We start from the raw sequence: 19,962 nt of genomic DNA, 5'->3' as shown, positions 1-19,962 counted from the left end.
CCCTGCGTGACAAAAGCAGGTCAAACACATCACTCAGAGCGAATCTCTTTCTCAACCCATCCAAAAATGTATTGTTTTCAATGATCCTTAACCAAGATATCAAAGTATTCTTACTAGTATACCTCTTTCTAACCCAATCAACTTTATAGTAGAATTAGGTATTAATCGTTCAAATGTCTATTAAATCCTTACCATGTGTCAGGTCAGAGATTCTCAGTTATTTCAACTCCTACTCTTTAATAAAATGTGTTGCCAACTTCTCTCAGAGGTGAAGGGGGCTCCCCTAGCCCTGGGCAAATACCCAGTTTCAGGGTCTGGAGCCTCACCTCCCTGAAGACCCCAGACTCCCAGAACACCTGGGATCAGGAAGAAACCACGGGAGCCGCTCTGAGGTTGAGATCAGTTGGCGAGAGAAAATAAGGCTGAGGACCACCCTCTCCCTCCAAGGGGCTCTGTGTTACACACAAGGGAACCAAAGCACACCAGACTACAAGAGCATCACCGGAAAATACCGACGCTGATGCTGACTACAGATGCTGGGGAACCACAAATTAATACACAAGAAACTGAAAATCTGATTTGGCCATGTAAAAAGTAATGCTAATTACAGTCACTTAACATGAATAGCTTATCTAATTACCATGCAGCACAATACTGATCATGCCCATCAATAAAGGTGTCAGATTAGCCCGAATGTCTGACTTCATCATGACACGGAAGTGAGGTCACACCTGGCCGACTTTCAGAAACTGTTCCTCAGGCGGCATGCTTCTTAACTCAAAAATCAAAGCTGAACTGAACATCCTTGGGTGAACAAGAACTTGCATTGCTATAAAAGCATTAACAGTCCCTGGGCACAACCTGAAAACTGAAACAGCAGAGACTCTGTGGTGACTCAGAGCACTACCCAGATTCCAGGGGCAAGAGATAGACCCTGCATTTTATTATATATGACTCCGCAGCCAAACTGCCCCTTCTCTTCTGCTCACTTGAATAAAGATCCTTCATTCCAAACTGTCAAGGCTATTATAAAAGTGACAGGAGATGTGGAGCTGGGGCCTGGCAGCTGGCTGAATTCTGGCTGACTGGGGAGAAAAGCTCCCTCCTCGTGTGAAGGGTGTGGGTTTCTTAGTGACCACCCAGGGTTAGGGCTCCAGACACTGCCAATCACAAAGCCCAAGGAGCGTGTCTGGCCCCTTCTGGAAGTTTCCAGGGCTGTGCACAGGTCCTCGAGCTTCACAAGGTGCACTCTCACAGCTAAGGACCAGGACTGTGAGTGAGGAAGGGGGGGCCCTAGATAACAGCCCTGAGGGCTAACCATCCTCGTTGGTATCTGGCGCACACTGAAGGAGCTTATTTCAGTATCTTGCAGGTCAAAGCAAAGATAGTGGTTAACTTGCACCTTTAAAAGAAACCTCAGAATCAAATCTACACAGCATTCCACAAGTTACATGGGTGGGGCTTTCTGTACACATCTCAGTAAGCAAACACCGTGAAAGGAGTAAGAAGTCTTTGCTTTCGTATCACTAGTTTCCCCTCAGTTCAAGGTTCTTGGGCCTTCTCTGTGGAAATACCCACGTGGAGCTTTAGCTTCTACCGCAACAAAGGACGATTAAAACAAACCAAAAGGCTGATTTATCTGCGGGGTTTTAAAAACTTTTAATACAAAGCTTTCATCTACAAATGCCTGTGCACACAGAAACAACTAACGGGGCCATTCTGAAGCGAACATTCCCCTTCCACTGAAAGGAAAACAGTATTCCACTTTGGTTATGACTCAGGACATCCAGTTCTTCTAAAAAATCTCATTCTCACTTTCCATTGTGAAAACACTATTCAGTCACAAGAAATTTCAACCTCTTGCTTATAAATCAACCAAGCCATTGCACCTCCTGAATGCCTTTCCAACCTGGCCCCTTTCCATGCCAACTGTTACAAGTTCTAATAAGCTTTATAGTGAGCAGTATTAGTCTTTCAATCATGTCGTTCTCTTTGTGACCCCATGGGCTGTAGCCCGCCAGGCTCCTCTGTCCATGGAATTCTCCAGGCCAGAATACTGGGGTGGGTTGCCATGCCCTCCTCCAGGGGATGTTCCCAACCTAGGGATCCAACCCGGGTCTCCTACATTACAAGTGGATTCTTTACCATCTGAGCCATCAGGGCATAGCTTTAAACACCTAGTAAATTTCTAACCCTCTGAGCCACTTCCCCAAAATCTGAAGTGACCTTTCAAAAATGTAAACCCATCATTACTTTCAGTGTGAAATCCAAGTCCTTACCGTGGGCCTGACGGCCTAGCCTCTGCCTGCCACTCCAGCCCCTCTCCCCCTGCCAGCACCTCCTTCGCACCGGGTGACCGTTGGCAGTTTTCTCCAGCCTTTGCACGCACGGTGCTCTCTCCCTCTCCAGCTTAGATGAGCCCTCCCTTTCCCATTCTTCACCTGCACAGCTCTCTAATGCCACTCAGACTTCACGTCAAGGAGGAGTACTTCCCTGACACACTTGGAGCACCCCTCCCCCCATCCGTCCCTTGGTTCTTTGTAGACCCTCCAGCACCTGCTTCAGAGCACTCGTCATACCCTGTCTCGCTCTTTAGAAGATTAGGAGGCTGGGATGAAGACTGCCTTTCTCTCTAACTCCACTGGCTTACACGAGGCCTGCTAAGTCGCTTCAGTCGTGTCTGACTCTGTGTGACCCCATAGACAGCAGCCCACTAGGCTCCTCTGTCCCTGGGATTCTCCAGGTAAGAACACTAGAGTGAGTTGCAATTTCCTTCTCCAATGCATGAAAGTAAAAAGTGAAAGGGAAGTCGCTCAGTGAAATCCAACCCTCAGCGACCCCACGGACTGCAGCCTTCCAGGCTCCTCCATCCATGGGGTTTCCCAGGCAAGAGCACTGGAGTGGGGTGCCACTGCTACACGAGGCCTAGTATTCATTAAATGAAGAAACTGGCTTATCCTTTGATTTCAAATCAATACAACTTCCTCTACTAAAGAGTTATGCACGTAATCTACTGGGAAAAATTACTAAGGTGACTTTTCATTAATGATGAAGATAATTATTATGGTGGGCTTCCCTAGGGGTAAAAAATCTGCCTGCCAATGCAGGAGACGTGGGTTTGATCCCTGGGTCAGGAAGATCCCCTGGAGAAAGTAATGGCAACCCACACCAATATTCTTCTCTGGAAAAATTCCAGTGACAGAGGGGCCTGGCAGGCTACAGTCCATGGGGTTACAAAGAGTCGGACACAAGCTGGTGACTAAACAACAACAGTTCTTACGGTAAATGCCGGCTGAAGGCACAGCATGTGGTGCGATGGGAAAAACACTGGGCAGCCAGTGAGGCATGAGGCTGAACTTACGCAAGAGGCACCACAGCCCAGGTCTGTGGTTTCACAGAAGAATTCAGGTAAGTCTGGGAATGCGTCGAGCGCAGTGTTTGGCACATGTAGACGCATCCCTGCTCCCAACCCACTGTACTTCATGGGCCTGGGTGCGTACCGTGGAGAAAAAGAAACACAGTCCCAGCAAAAACCTATGGTGATAAAGGTCAAAACAGTGGTTATCTCAAGGAGGGGCATTTTTGGCTGGTCGGGAACACGAGAGCCTTCTGGAATGCTAGCAATGGTCTATGTCTTGATGTTGGTGATGACTATATAGATGTGTACATGAGGAAAACACTTTGCTCTCTACACTTAATATCCGTGTATTCACTGGATGTAAATTGTACTTCAAAAGATTTTGTAAGCTAATAAAGGAAGAACACTCTCCCCTGTGAAGGAACACAGCCCTAGCGGTGAGGTTTGATGTCAAAGCATTTTGCACACTGAAAGCTCCTGGTCATCCTCGGCTTATTTTCAGCCCCAGGCTGCAATATTATCATAAAGGGCCAGCAAATGCACTTGAACACCAGGCATGGGCAGCAGACAGGATACATGTCTCACGCTCATGCATCATGACGTCCCAAAGCTACAGAGAAGCTATCCTACTTTATAAAAACATTTATTTCAGAATGATACTAACTTCAGAGTCACTCTGTTATAACAGTTTCTCAATCAACAAATACTCAAAGTTCAGCCACGATCCAGCTGGAGCTAAAACAATTTTCTGAAGCATTCTCTCCCACTCTCGCACTTCCTCAGTCTCTCATCCTTCCTCTCAGGTCTCAAGACTCAAGTCCATCAAGCCAGCATCCAGGCTGCTGCCCACTCGCCTGATTAGCCTCCTCTTCCCTGACTCCACATGCAGCCCCCACTCCCCCTGGACAGCTCAGCAGGCAGGTGTTCCCACTGCAGCTTCTCTACCTTTGTCCCTGGCTGATTCCTCTCCCCCCTACACCCGTCTCCTAGAGGCTTTCTTCAAGGGCAGAGCTCATGCCCCACTTCCTAGAGGTATACACGGTTGGGAGAAGGGTCTTCAGAACACCCTCGTCCATTACCATCTTCTCTCAACCTCCTTCAGCTCAGACTGTCTACATCCATGGCTAAAGGTCCAAGCACCTAAAAGATGGCTGGACTTCCTCTGTATAAATATTACTACTGGCAGCTGCCGTTTCTATGTTCCAGCCACTGTTCTCAGCACTTTACATGCATGACTTCATTTAATCTTCAGTCTTATTATGGAAGATACTATTATTACAGATGAGAAAACTGAGGCAAAGAAATTAAAGTTGTCTACTGCCTCTTAATAGGTAGGTGGCAAAGGCAAGACTTGAAACCAGAGAACTTGACTCCAGAGCCACTATCTAATATAGTGCCTTTTGTGTTTCCTTTTTATCTTGAAATAATTTTAGGCTCACAGAAGAGCTCCAAAGATAGTACAGAGCTCCTGTGTATCTTTCACCCAGCTTCCCTTTATGTTATCATCTTATATAACCCTGGTACATTGATCCAAACTGAAGTAACACTGATATAATACTATTAACTAAACTACAAGACTTCCCTGGTGGCACAATGGATAAGAGTCCACCTGCCAATCCAGGGGACACAGGTTCGATCCCTGGTCCGGGAAGATTCCACATGCCGCGGAGCCGGTAAGTCCATAACCCACAACTACTGAAGCCTGGGCACCTAGACGTAGTGCTCCACAAGAGAGCTGCTGCAGGGAGAGGCGCACACACCCCAGCTACAGAGGAGCCCCGTTCTCCAAAACTAGAGAAAGCCCACACAACAGCAAAGACCCAGCACAGCCGACAAATCAGGAAAACTAAACTACAGGCTTTATGCAGATTTCCCCAGGTTTTTTTTTTTTCAGTTGAAATATAGTTGATTTACAATGTTTTTACACTTGTGGCCTCTTCCTGACCCACTTTACATTTAGTGGACATAATTCCTTAGTCTCCGGTCTATGACAGTTCCTCGATCTTTCCTTATCTTTCACAACCCTGTCATTCTTAAAAAATACTAGTCAGGTATCTTCTGACTGTTCTTCAGTTTAAATTTGTCTTGTTTTTCCCATTGTTACAGGGAGTGATGGATTTGGCGGAAAGAACGCAGGAAGTGCAGTGCCCTTCTCATCCCATCCTATCGGGGGGTAAGTGATATCAATGTGACTGATAATGTTAACATTGACCTCTTGGTTAAGGCGGTATATGCCAAGCGCTTCCACTGTAAAATCACTGTTTCCCCTCTCCACACTCTATTATTTGGAAACCAGGCTCTAAGTCCAGCCCAAATCCAAGAGGAGCAGAATTAAACTCCCTCCTCAGGAAACAAGACTTTCAAAGAATATGTGGACATGGGTTGAAATCATCACAGTAATTAATAAATATTTTGGAAGATACTTTAGGGTCATGCAAATACTCTGTTTCTCCCTAAACTTTCACCCACTAATGTTAACTTCACTGGTAGATCTTGCCTACAGCAATTATTACTGCGGTGTGCTAATGGTGATTTTCTATTCCTCTCATTACTTCTACATTTATTAATTGGAATTCTTCTGAAAAGAAGAACTCTCTGTCCCATTTATTTATTTACTCAATCATTTGTATCATAACTCATGGATGTCTATTTTATTCTTTGGCTCATAATCTGTTACTACGGCTTTTGATTTTGTTGTTCAAATTGTTCCAGCTTTGGTCACTGACAGCTCTTTCAGGTTGGCTTCTGTGTTCTCTTGACATACCAGTCTTTTTTATTCTCCCTGCCCCAGTCCTGGAATCAACCATTTCTCCAGGGAGATCACAGGACCATTTTGTCATCACTCTAATCAAGTCAATTTCTTGGAAGAATTTGACAAATTTTGTATTTCTAAATATCTTCTACAGCAGCATGCCTGACATACAGGAATGAATCTGTTTATGAAAGCTTCAAGGACAGAAAGAGCAGTAGCCCACTGGCACATTCACACAGATGAGGTGACGGGCTTCCACTTCTCCTGACTCCCCTGTGGGGCACGGTACAGAAAAGACTGCCTGAATCTAAAAAAGAAATTATACAGATGAACTTTATCTACACAACAGAAACAGACTCATAGACTTAGAGAACAAACTTATGGCTGCCAAGGGGGAAGGATGGGAGGAAGGGACAGTTAGGGAGTTTGGTAAGGACATGCACACGTTGCTATATTTACAGTGGACAGCCAACAAGCCCTACCATATAGCACACGGAACCCTGCTCAATGTTAGGTGGCAGCCTGGACGGGAGGGGAGTTTGGAGGACAACGGACACATGTGTATACGTATGGCTAAGTCCCTTTGCTGTTCACCTGAAACTATCAAAACATTGTTTGTTAATCAGCTATACTTCAATACAAAATTAAAAGTTTAAAAATTAAAAAAAAAAAAAGGCTGCCCAGTCCCTGGCGCACAGTAAGAGTGCAGTAAGGCAGTGGGTCATTTCCCCAGTCGGTGTCTGCAGCTGCTTTAAGATGTGCTGAAGCACCTTCCTTGGGACCTCTGCCAGGAAGCACTACAAACACTGCCTTCTCCCCTCACCCCATGGATAGGAAACTGAGGTGTAAGAGAAGTAGAAAACGTTCCCAAGAGCATACAGCAAGAGAATGGCTGAGGTGACCCAAGGCAGAAGGGCCACAAGAGGCCTGCTCTCCCGTGCCCCTCCCCAGAGACAGCAGGCACTCTGCAGGAGGAAGGCCCCTGGCGACGACATTCCCTGAAGACGGATTTCTCTAACCTGTGTCCCCTTCCCTGCAGAGTTCAAGCATGGAGAGACTGACTAAAGGATAAAACTAAGAGAGCTATGTGCTTTCCAGACCCCAGGATTCTAGACAGACCTAGACAAGAACATAAGGCTTGATGTAAAGATTTTGTCTGGGTATCTACAGATTAAATACAAGGCTAACATCAAAATCAGTGAAGGAGGGAAAGACAGGCTTAGATTTTGTTCCACTCAAACCCAGGTGGCCACACTGAACCCAAAGACCAATCCTAGCTTATTAGTATAAATACAAAGTGAGCAATGAAAAACAAATTAAACACATTAAAACCAATGTGAATCGTAATCAAAATAATGTTAAAAAGCAGTAGGTTAAGCCCATCAGTGTCAAAATCTTACAAGTTCCAGTACCTGATAATAAGGAAACCTGATGCCAGCCAGATGCATGTGAAGTCAAGACACTGACTTCATTATTTTATCAGCAGAAAGAAATGAGATAATACCTTGGGCATAGCAAGTGTTCAAAACAAATACACACATACATATATATGGCAATAATGGTGATTAGTACATTATTATTCAATATCCACATTTTTTCAGATATATAGTTGACTAAAGAATAAATATTAAAGAGAGAAGTAAACAGAAATGATGGTCACTAAAGACAATGACTCTAACAGATCATGATGGTTAAAGAAAAGACATCTGAAAAAAGAGCCCAATCTGTCTGAAAAAAGAGCCCTATCTGTCTGAAAAAAGAGCCCTATCTGTCTGAAAAAACTGAAGATGGTTGAAAAAACTTAAGTACTGGATTCTGATTTTGTATACACTCTTTCTTCAAGAAAGAAAAAACTGTTAAATTTGAAAAGGAAACACTGAACCCTTGATCATTCACTGTAAAACCTTTCTGAAAGTCTGCTCTGGGTCTGTTAAAGATGATGTAAGGGCTACCGATAAGAGTGACTAGTAAGACCAAAAACAAAAAAAAAGTGACTAGCAAGAAAACTATTCTCCACCAGAGGTCTTAAACATATAATTATGAAGAGAGCAAGAGATTAAAAAGTAACAAATCTGGAATCTCTGCCAATTTCAACACCTGAGGCATTTTCATTTGTAACAGATAAAAAGTAATACAGGAACCATAGTTGTTTTCAGAACTACTTAGCTAGAAATACTATCTTTTCCTTCTACGTCTACAACCTGGAGACTCAGACCTGTGCTTGGCAGCCACGATCTCCACAAAAAATAGACTCTACAGGCCTTGAAAATGGAAAATCTTGGCCTTAGGCAAGTCACTTAAAACTTTCTTATCAGAAAAATCACCACTGACACCAATATCACAGGATTGTGAAGATTAAAGCACCAAGGATTATGGAAGTAATATTACCTATCCCATAACCCCAGGCTTCAAGCTACTATCAAAAATCATTTGACCCAGCCAGATAACACTTTCTGAAAATCATTTTATGGACAAACTAATTATTGTTTGGGAATGTAAAATCTGGTCATCAACCGCTAATAAGGGAGGGGAAAGGGAAAGAATTGTTAAAAAAAAAAAAAAAAAGTAGAACAGGTAACCACAGCTGAAAATAATTTCAAATACACAGGCCTCTAGTTTCTTGCCAACTCTTTAGATATACTTCTCTTGCACACACCGTGGACTCCGTGGTACATCAGATACTCAGTGGTACTTGAGTGTCCGAAACAATTCTTTATCACTTTAAAATTTGGTGGGGAAAGGGAGGGTCCTGAATTTTCTGAGGTGAAATTCAGGACTGTATTAACATGCTTGAGAGGAAGATGAGAATTTTCTAGAAGGAAAGTTTGAGGAAAGCAATATAGGAGGTTTTTTCTTCTTCATGAGTTGCAGGGCTTCCCCTATATCTTCTAAACTAATATATTATTTGGTGTAAGTTTGAAGACATTCCCTTCATCTAACTTTCTTACATTCCAAGGAAATTGCCAATGACTTTATAATAACCATCTCACTTTAAGTAGTCAAAGTGTTCAAAGGATTTTGTGTTACACGCTTACTAAAAGGAAGAAACTGCCCCAACTGCGTGAAGGCCAAAACTAAGGACTCCGCAGCCAGTCTGCCCCAGCTGGGAACCAAGCCCCAGCACCTCCCAGTCACTATCGTGGGCAAGTTACTTGACAGCTCCCTACTTCGGTTTCATCAGTAAGATGGCAATATTTCTAGTGCCTTCCCTAAAGTGTTGTTATGAGGACAAAATGAGCTAATATTTGTAAAGTGCTTAAGAACTGAGGATGACAAAAAGGGTTATCAAAGCAACTACTAAATTTAAATAAATAAATCCTTAGTTAATCTTCTTTGATAAAAACTTTACCGAAAGAGAATAAGGGGTAGTGTGAATCATATCCGAAGACACTCAAATTCTCCAAGCGGTCAAACTCAGTGCTTTATCAGCAACAGTCTGGGGAGTCAGACTCCTGGCTCTGCCCTCCTCCTGTGGCCCTGAGCAGGTCACTTTAACTTCTCCCTGAATCTCCGCTACTTCATCTGTAACAGGGGGATAATGACAATCATCCAGCAGATACGATGTGAAGATAGACTGGGAAAAGAGAGATGTGAAGTTCCAGGCACAGGCCGAGCAAAGTATTAAGGGCTCAAGAAACGAAACTCTCTCCCCGCATCATGTACAACCCCCTAGCCCAGAGTCTACAGCTACAGTTCTGAATTAACCTGTGAGTGAACTACCTCAAATCCTGCAATCTGGACTGGGCTTTCACTGGAGTTATATCAGGGCTGCGGGGCAACCTGAAGAAGCAAGAATCAGACCACCGGATGGAACCAGGATCCAAAATTAAGCTGGATCAGAAGACAAGTAGAGAACATGACACTAACAGGAATCAACAAAGCCAGGGCTGGGCTCCAGCAAAGAGCTGAAGACAAACCCACAAAAGTCTAGGAAGCTTCCAGGTCAACAGTCCTAAAATGATCTGTTCTGAAATCTCCTCTGGCCATTGGACTCCTCAGAAGCAGGTCTATAATTCAAAAGGAAAAATAATTTGAGAAATGGACTGTTTAAAGGAGACTGAAAAGAAATCAGAATGAAGGCTTATTTCAGGTGAAAGGAAAACAAAGTCAACAAGTTGGTTCACTCAGACAAGAAGAGCTGGGATACAGACAGAAACTCCCTTTAAGATGAGTCTTTCTGGAAACTCCCTGATGGTCAATGGTTAGGACTTGGCAGTCTCACTGCTGGGGCCTGGGTTCAATCCCTGGGCAAGGAATTAAGAGTCTATGTAAGCTGTGAGGAGCAGCCAAAAAAGAAGCATCCTCCCAAGGTTACACAAAGCACCATCTCCAAATAAACTCACTTCTGTTTTCTAAATATCTGATATCTTAAGTAAAAGCACCACTGTTTCTAATTTTTCACAGGTGAGAAGAGTGAGTTTCTAATTTTTTTTTAATTAATAAAATTTAAACCTCTGAGATTTTTAAGCTTTTGCTGTGGCTGAAAAGAATCCCAATTAGATCTAACTTCACACATGCAAAGCTGAAAGGTACAAGATGAACAAAAGGAGGGACAATAATAAAAAATTTTACTTTCTTAATCTTAGTAAGGACAAGCACTTATTCAGTTCAGTTCAGTTCAGTTCAGTCGCGTCCGACTCTGCAACCCCATGAATCGCAGCACGCCAGGCCTCCCTATCCATCACCATCTCCCGGAGTTCACTCAGACTCACGGCCATCGAGTCCGTGATGCCAGCCAGCCATCTCATCCTCTGTCGTCCCCTTCTCCTCCTGCCCCCAATCCCTCCCAGCATCAAAGTCTTCCCCAGTGAGTTAACTCTTCGCATGAGGTGGCCAAAGTACTGGAGTTTCAGCTTTAGCATCATTCCTTCCAAAGAAATCCCAGGGCTGATCTCCTTTAGGATGGACTGGTTGGATCTCCCTGCAGTCCAAGGGACTCTCAAGAGTCTTCTCCAACACCACAGTTCAAAAGCATCAATTCCTCAGTGCTCAGCCTTCTTCCCAGTCCAACTCTCACATCCATACATGACCACTGGAAAAACCATAGCCTTGACTAGACGGACCTTAGTTGGCAAAGCAATGTCTCTGCTTTTGAACATGCTGTCTAAAAGCACTTATTAATGCCCTTGAAATTAACGCTACTAATCCAGTGCCAGTGGCTGTTCAATCGGTGCTGACACTGGCATTGTCATTCACGGGACATGCCTTTGGAGCTGCTTTTCCAGGCAAGTAAAGGGAAAGACTGTTCTGCACAGACACCACGTCAAGCCCTCACTCAGCCCCAACAGAGGACGGACCCCATCCACGGAGGCAGAGCCACAGCTTCTGTCTTGTGAGAATTACACACTGCCCGACTCAAGTGGTAAACTCCTTGGCGCTATGAAGCTCAAGTGTTTTAAGATAGATTTTCCTTTCTCAGTAAATGAAGTCTAATATATTTCTTCTCTTACTTCTGTTTTCATTTTCCATCGCTCTTTAAAGAATCTGAGAGCCCAACATGAAAGTGCTGTGAAGCCAGTATGAAGGAGCTGGATGCTGTCACTGCCTAACAGAGGCCAAGATCTCTTTGAAGTAGAACCCTGACTGTCCCAACAACTGTCAAAAAGAAACAAATAAGTGGTTCTATGTGCTGCTTTTATCACCTTTAAATTGAGGCTACTCATGTAGCATTTGCATGGCTGGTCAAAGGGGGAATCTGCGCCAAAGCAGAAGGATCCTGACCCTGACCTCCCACCCCTACTTCAAACACATAAAACCAAGGGATAAAATAAAACAAAGAAAGGCTTGCATATACAGCTGAGCTCCAAACCAAAAAAAAAAAAAAAAAGAATATATACAGATGGCAGTACAGGAACTCAAAATCAGACCTGAGTGGGAGCTCTAAATGCAATAACTAAGAAATCAATGACAAGACCTGATTATTCAATGCTTATACTAAAAAAGTGTGACACCATGAAATATATTCAGAGTAACATGAGACTGAATAAGTAACAACTCACCTTGACACAGATTCTTATCTAGAGTCACACCATAAAGCTGGTGGGAAAACACCAGTCTTAGTGGGTCTTCCATAATTACGATCTAAAGAAATTTGGTTATTCAAGTCCCTAGAGTATCTTTTTAAGGCTTTCTAACTTATAGGGCCAAGTATGGCCAGTGGAAAACTTAAAAAAAAAAATTAAAAGTCAGATGATCTAATCCAGACTCAAAGATTCTAATACTTGATTTGCAAGTGACCAGAAGAACCAGCACAACTGGGGGACGCTGAGTAGACACAGCACTCAACTAAAGTACACACACAACACACAACAAATACATCACTTCATCACAAACCAATTCAAGGGCTTTACTTGGTGAAATTGTCAAAATCTAAAGTCTCAGAGCACATTTTAGAAAGGTTATTACTGAAGCACAAACATGCTTAAGTCTGTGCATTCATAATGGTTATTCACAAGAAACTCACTGGACACCTCTGAAGACTACTCAGAATGCAACCTGATTTGAAAACAGGTAAACAAGGGGAAAGAATCAAGCATTTAATCCATCTTTCCTGCACGAACTGTACCTCAGGGTAACGAAACAGTTAATAACATGAGGTTTCTCTATTAAGTTTCTCTCCAGAAAGCATTTCAGTCAATAAATGAAGATGGTAACATGAAAATGAAAACACCACCACTTTGCAAATTCTAAATCAGGGCTATAGACCATGATTGTCAATGGATGCCAACACTGCAAAAAAAGAAGCCTAAACAGAGGGACATACATGAAACCCAATAGGAAGAAATCCTGCCAGAAAATCTGAACCTGAATCAGACTCAACCAGGATCTGGCTTCCAGCTCATAGGAAACACAGGGAACAGATGAACGAGCTGAAAGATACCTCAGAGACGCAATCAGCAAAACCCAGGCTCTAGTAAACAGACAAATGAATTTTTTGTCAAAAACTGACAAAAACAATTTTCTTCTTCAACAAGTAAACTGGAATGAAAAAAATGACAGAGATGAAACCCAAAGGTTTAAAGACAGTAATGAGACATTCCAACCAAATGCAATGCATAGACCTTGTTTGAACGTATATTTGAACAAACCAACAATATAAAACAAAATATTTTCAGGAATTCCCTGGCAGTCCACTAGTTAGCACTTTGCACTCACTGCCAAGGGCCTATGTTCAATCTCTGGTTGGGGAACTAAGATCCCATAAGCTTCAAGTCAAAATAAATAAATAAGTCTCTGGACTTCTGTATGTCTGAAATGTCCCACAATAAATGGCAGAAACAAAATGGATTTTGTCCATTCTGCTTGGAGTGTATTAATGGCCCTCTTCTAAACATTTTGCCTCTAACAAAGGACCCAAGAGGCCCCAACCTGACTATTAAAAATTCTATGCCTGCACAAAGGTAACTTTGTTCTACTAGAACTAAAGAGGATTTTCTTCTTTGTGCTTTTACTGTGGCTAGCAATTTTTCTGCAGTAAAGGCAGAGATCCATAATTCCTCATTTACAATTGAAAAAACCAAAAAGTTCTGAAAACAAAAGTTAGTTCTGAAAACAAAAGTTACTGGCAAATTTGTTTAGATACAAAACTGACATGGAGCAGCTTCACAGTTATCCCATTTAGTGTGAATATTAACAGGTTTCACTGCAAAAATATAATGTTTCAGAGTGCTGCCCCAGATTCCAGTAAGGGGTCAGTATCTTCCACAACCCCCAAATTCTGGATTCTAAGCCCCAAGATTTCAGACAAGTGATTGTGAGTCTATATCAGTTTGTAACTTTGCCACCATTACCTCATATTTGACAATGCTGGGAGCCTCTGCTATCAATTACTATAAATCTTTAAATGGAAACATTAGAAAAAAAAAAAACAGGATTATCATTCCAGATCTCTCAAAGATGGCAAGCACTGGGCTCCCATTAAATGACTGTAGTAGCCCAGGTTTACCAAGCTCTTGGCAAGAGCCAGGCATTATGTGTCTTAATATCTTAGCTCATTGAGATGCTGCTTCAGAAAGTAGGTACTATCCTGGGCCCATTGTATTAGGTTGACCAAAAGGTTCATTTGAGTGTTTCAGTAACATCTTACAGAAAAACCCAAAGGAATCTTTTGGCCAACCCAGTAAACATGGAGACACAGATGCTCAGAGAGGTTAAGTAATCTGCCTGCCTCACAAGGCAGAGCTGGGTCTGAGCCTGACCCCATAGCTACCATGCTGAAACTCTCACCAGCTAAGTCAGAAGGCAGCTCTACTTCTTAAAACATCTTCACTGTTTTTAATAGTGGTAATAACATCACAAGTAAAGCAGAGACAACTGTTTTAAAAACTTTTTTGATTTGTAAACTAAACAAACTTGATCTACAAATTACTGAGAAAGGATAAATATGAAGCCATACCATATAATTTCTAGTATTACTACCACTAACTCTAACCTCACCAAAGTTATGTGAAGATGTTCTATGAATACAACAATATAATTTCCTATACCACAAAAAATCTCCCAGTAATCCTCTGGAAATCAGTGTGGGGAACATTTTCTGAGGGCTCTCCAAGACAGACCCAGTTCCTGCCCACAGGAGAGCCTGACATTTCCAAGAACAAACCCTCCACCATCTACTTTTGGGGTTTCTTTGGTGTCTCTGGGCTATAAAACCTAGTAATTTACTTTCCCTACTGAAGACTAGGGTAGAAATAGCTTAACTTCCTTTTGAAAACCAAAAGTCACAGCTGTTTGAGTGGACAAACCAAGGAGGGTGGGGTCCGAGGAAGAATCTTCTGAAGGGATTTTTCTGGCCAAAGACACAACTTTCACTGGGACCATAACTTCCCAGGACAAGTGAATATGCTGAAGCTGACTGGATACAAACCAAATTCTTCACAAGACTGTTTGACCTGTTTCTGGTCTCTAATTTTTATAACTAAGACACTCAAAACTGAATTTCAACCAGAGAAGTAAGGAAAAGGGAGATCTCTGACTTATTAAACTTCTATTAAATCCTTTTTTACTACCAGGAGATGCCTTACTCACTTTAAGAATTAGGCATGCTTGAGATGTTTGTAACCACACTACAGTCATTATCAGGCATGCCACCTTTTTCGTTTTGTTTTTTAACAGGGGAACCACATTCTGCTTTAGAGAAAGCAAAAATGTACAGTAATTTCAAAGGAAAAGAAAAAGGGCTGTCATGTGAATAAAATTATACTTAAATAAGTATTCTAAGAAGTTCCTTAAAAACCTTTTTTTTTTCCATTTATGTTTAATTGGAGGATAACTGCTTTACAATGTTGTATTGGTTTCTGCCGCATGACAATGTGAATCAGCCGTAAGTATACATATGCCCCCTCCCTCTTGAACCTCGCTCCTAGCTACTCCCATCCTGCCCCTCAAGGTGGTCACAGAGCACTGGGTTGAGCTCCCTGTGTAAAAAGTACATGCTCAGTTGCTAAGTCGTGTCTGACTCTTTGCAACCCCATGGACTGTAGCCCACCAGGCTCCTCTGTCCATAGGATTTCCCAAGCAAGAATACTGGAGCGGGTTGCCATTTCCTTCTCCAGGGGATCTTCCTGACCCAGGGATGGAACCTATGTTTCCTGTGTCTCCTCCACTGACACGTGGATTCTTTACTGGCTGAGCCACCTGGAAAGTCCCCACTGTGTAAAAACCATTTTTTAATTAATTAAGAGGTTTAGTAGAATATCCAGAAAACTGCTACAGCAATAAACAGTTGTGGGGTTTTTGTTATTTTGTTTTTGCTTTCTCTTAGAAGAGCAGGAACTTAGATCACACAAAGCCATGAGTTCCTGCTTCTAAGCCCGCCCTTCCAACATCCTTACATGGACAGCATTGCTCTCCTTCTCAGGATGTTAAAATCATCTAGCTCAAAATAGGCATATTCAAAAGAAATCTGGCACAGAGGAAGGCAAAAGTAAAAGGGTCAGCATGAAAAAAAATTGTCATGTCACTGCAATTTCCAAGTTACAGATCCATTTTCTGGTTGAAAAGGCCATTTCAATAGAACAGTTAGGGTAGCCACTCTTTTTTTTCAGTCTGAATTCCTTAAATAAATATCAAGAATCCTTTCTTAAAAGCAATAACTCTGTCATATCTTCTGACATTTGGGGAGAACCAAATCCCAGGCAAGAATACTGGAGTGCGTTGCCATTTCTTTCTCCAGGGGATCTTCCTGACCCAGGGATCAAACCTGCATCTCCTGCTTGACAGGCAGATTCTTAACTGCTGAGCCACCAGGGAAGCCCGAGGGTTACAATATGTAAAGCAATAAACTGTGAAATCCAGACAAGCAAAGTATGACTGGATGCACTACCAGTCACTGCAGATAAGGGGTTCCAAAGTGGAAGCCTGAGAGATCCGTGTGTATTAGGGTCATTGGGGAGGGCTTTGAGAAGTTAAGACCTAAGCCCAAGCAGTATACGAGAATAGGGATGGGGTGAGAGAAGAGGCATTCTGTAGCTTAAGAATAAGCACAGAGCCTTTGTGGAATGGGGGTGGGGATGGGACTGCATCATAAACAGATGAGATAAACTTATGTGTGATCTGGAACATTTCTATCCACTGCAGCTGTGAGCTCCTATTCCCGCCAGCTTTCCTTGGTCACTCAAACAGCTGGACAAATGTCGGTCGCAACTGACAGTACTGGTGGGGTAGGATACGGCAGCTAATGCAAGGGCCAGATCTGAAGCTATGACTCCAGGGCTCTCACTAAACAACTCAGGGTCCTTGAGCTGGGGAGTGTAGACACAGGAGATCTACCCTCTGCTATTTCAAAACCTAAAAAGAGAGGACATGCTGACCTAGGGATTATCTAAATGCATGCTTTCATTTTCTCAGAAATCCTTCACTAGGCTGAACCAGAGTCATGTCTAATTAATGACACACCTAGTGTAACTAGTGCCTGCAGGTCCTCCCTGCCCGCAGGAGTCACAGGGACAAGACGCCAGGGCAGCTCTGAGGCCCTCTACCACCTGGATAACAGATACCGGAGCGATACCGGAGCAGGTCAGAAGGAGCAAGCTCTCTTACACAAGCCATCTACTCTTTACTATAGAAACTGGACATATTAGCATGAAACCCAAAGTTAAAAAAAAAAAAATCAACAAAGATTTTCTAGTCTTGCTTAACTACAGGGCGCTAAATTCTCAGCAAAATGTCAATAGTCCCTGAGTGAGAGAGCTAAGAGTAACCTGACCTGTACTTGAAGGCAGGAGATACGTGAAAGTTTCTCACTTCAGGAGGATATACTAGAGAATAAGGTATCTCTGGCACACAAATGCTGTAGCCTTCAATGCATAAGAGACAGGCACCTCCAAACCGGTATGGCCTTTCTCTCATCTCACAGACATCAGAAGTGCAGAAATATCTAAGTAATCCAGGTAAAATTCCAAACCCAAATTATGCATTCAAAGTACATTTACTGAACACCTGTGTCGGGCACTGATACAAGAATCAGAAAAATAAAGAAACACTAAATCACTCTGAAAGATGGCAGTACAGCTGTCCATTATTTCCTTTTATCATACCCAACCACTTGAAGCTCTGGGCAGAAAGCTCTTCTAGTGACCCACTAGCACAAAGGAGACCGCTGTGCCCCTGACAATGGTGGCCCACCTGGAATGCTCTCATAGTGCGTCACCTACCCAAATCCTCACATCCCTCACATCAGCTGAAGTCCCCCTCCTCATCTCCACCTCATCCCATCCCAAAGTAACGTCTCATTTTTTTGAACTACTAACAGTGAGTACCACCATCAGTTTATGTAGAAATGTGTCATTCCCTAATTAATACTTGTATTTATTCAACAAACCTTGAGTACTAATTATGTGACAGCATTGTCCTAGGGAGCTGTAGAAATTGCCACAAATGGTACTGATTTTTGCCTCCCCTAAAGAACTCCCTGGGAGCATTCTTCTCTTAGACTGCTTTTTAGTATCCTCCTGTATAGGCCTGGCTTTGTACTCAGTGATTAATACCTAACAATTTAATAGAGCCTTAGGCTTCTTTGGTCCAAGCTCACTCAAACTGAAGTTACATAAACTAATGGGGAACAAAAGCAAACGAAACCATTTCTAAGTGAACTTCCACTTCTTAAAAACCTCAAAAGAACAAGGAAGGAAAAGAAAACCGGCTATGAAAGTGCTGCTGAAACATCACATTTTACTCACACTGACAAAGCACCTCCAATCCCCTCCAAGCCGCACAAAAAAAGACTTTTTCCTCTCAATCCTTACAGCTCCAGATTCAAGTGTTTAACAGCAGACCTCGGAAAAGTTTAAAGCACTCCTCAGTGTCCTAGACAAGTCTTTCTAACGCTTTATTTTTTGATGAATAAACCCCCTGATTGATGAACCCTGCATCTGCCACTTAACAGACTAATCCAGTGAGGTTCACTACAAGGAACTGGAATTTAAGCTTCAAGCACAAGAGGGACTCAAAGAACACTTTGAACGTGATAAACCTAGAGACGATTTTAATATAAACAACAAAAGCCACGTCCTGCAGAGCCTGGTGGAAGGTTCCAAGTTCCCCAAAGAATGGAATCGAGAGAATTTCTTCCAGGGGAACCGCGCGATTCTCCAAGGCGTGGGAGTTTCTGCAGGAGATGAGGGAGATTCAAAATACACATCTTTTCCCCCCTAAAGTGGCTTGTGAGATACAACAGCTGGCACCCGACGGTGAAGCCCGGGCTATGCCATGCGGCGGAGACTGCAACCTGGGCACTCCCACTATTCTTCGCAGCCCGGTAAGGACGGGAGATGAGGACAGCCCGACGCCGCGCGGACCCGCACCGGCGCCCCTCGCCCCTCGGGCCGCCTGCCCTCTCCCCGGGAAACCTAGCAAACCCAGCCCGCCAGGGTCTCCGGAGCCCCAATCTCTCCGGGGACCCAGGCGACGGGCGGGGGAAGGGGGGGTCTCCAAGAGCTACCCGGACCCGGAGCGTTACCTACCTGAGCAGACTGGACAGGGCATGGCTCGAGGAGCCAAGACCGCCGCCGCCGCCTCCAGAGCCGCCGCCGCCGCCGCTACCGCCTCCAGAGCCGCCGCCGCCGCCGCCGCCCCCGAAGCCTGAGGAGAGCCGCTTCCCGGACAGCAGCTTCTCCACGGCCGGGAGGTGTCCGGTGCGGGCCGCCTCCAGCAGCTCCTGCTCCTTCCCCATCCCCAGGGCCGCCGCCCCCTGAACCCCGTTCCCTGGGCCGCCGCCGAACCCGTTCTGGCTCCCAAACTTTCTGTCTCCGGGCAACGCACCCCCCGAGCCGGCCGGGGACACCACCCCCCTCCCCCCGCCTTGTCCCTCAGGGGCGCGTCACTTCCGGGATCCGGCGTCACGCGTCACCGCGCCCCCGCGCCCCGCCCCCGTGCCCACCTAGCTGGGCGGGGCCGCGCGGGCCAGAGCAGGTGGCTGCGGTCTGCCCCGAGTAGACCCGGCTGCGCCCTGATAAGCCTTCCCGGGCAAGAGGGATGCGTCGTGGGGTCACCCGCTGTACAAGTGGAAGGTGACGAGCGCGGTCCACCTGTCCGAGCCCCGCGAAGTGCGCTCCTTCTCCAGAGGTTTTGGGAACTCGCAAGACAGGAAATACGGTAATTCATCCAGGCAGTGTAGAAACAAAGAGAAGTGTGGTAACGCGCACCCACATTTGCAAGCCCATTCCCTCTCCACCATAAATATGTCATGGGTTTGGGAACCTAGTGATTAAAAATGTGAATAAAGTGCCCGCCTCCTCACCTCATGAGGAAAGAGAGGAGAATTTTAAAAGGGAGTATAACCCCACTTCATGCTCCCAATCTTGAAATGGCTCGTTAAAGCGAAACATTCAAAGAAAAGACTTCCCTCCCTTTA

At 44.2% G+C, this 19,962-nt stretch overlaps 1 protein-coding gene across 7 annotated transcripts in view; it reads right to left on the bottom strand.

Moving 5' to 3' along the window:
• ANKS1A (ankyrin repeat and sterile alpha motif domain containing 1A) overlaps positions 1 to 19,791 on the bottom strand; it is a 171,837-nt gene extending 152,046 nt beyond the window's left edge. For 4 of the 7 annotated variants that reach the window (XM_069564153.1, XM_069564158.1, XM_069564152.1 and 1 more), the window contains exon 1: positions 19,073 to 19,456. In XM_069564153.1, the coding sequence (XP_069420254.1) occupies positions 19,073 to 19,281 (209 nt within the window). In that variant the 5' untranslated portion in view covers positions 19,282 to 19,456. Of the gene's footprint in view, positions 1 to 19,072 lie in introns of all 7 variants that reach the window. The other 3 variants (XM_069564156.1, XM_069564155.1, XM_069564159.1) reach the window with 2 other exon arrangements.
• Positions 19,792 to 19,962: the final 171 nt, after the last annotated feature.

This window comes from Ovis canadensis, chromosome 20, assembly GCF_042477335.2.
Source record: "Ovis canadensis isolate MfBH-ARS-UI-01 breed Bighorn chromosome 20, ARS-UI_OviCan_v2, whole genome shotgun sequence".
NCBI classification, from domain to species: Eukaryota; Metazoa; Chordata; class Mammalia; order Artiodactyla; family Bovidae; genus Ovis; species Ovis canadensis.
The sequence above is the reverse complement of the archived record's forward strand: the minus strand, read 5'-3'. Positions and strand labels throughout refer to the sequence as shown.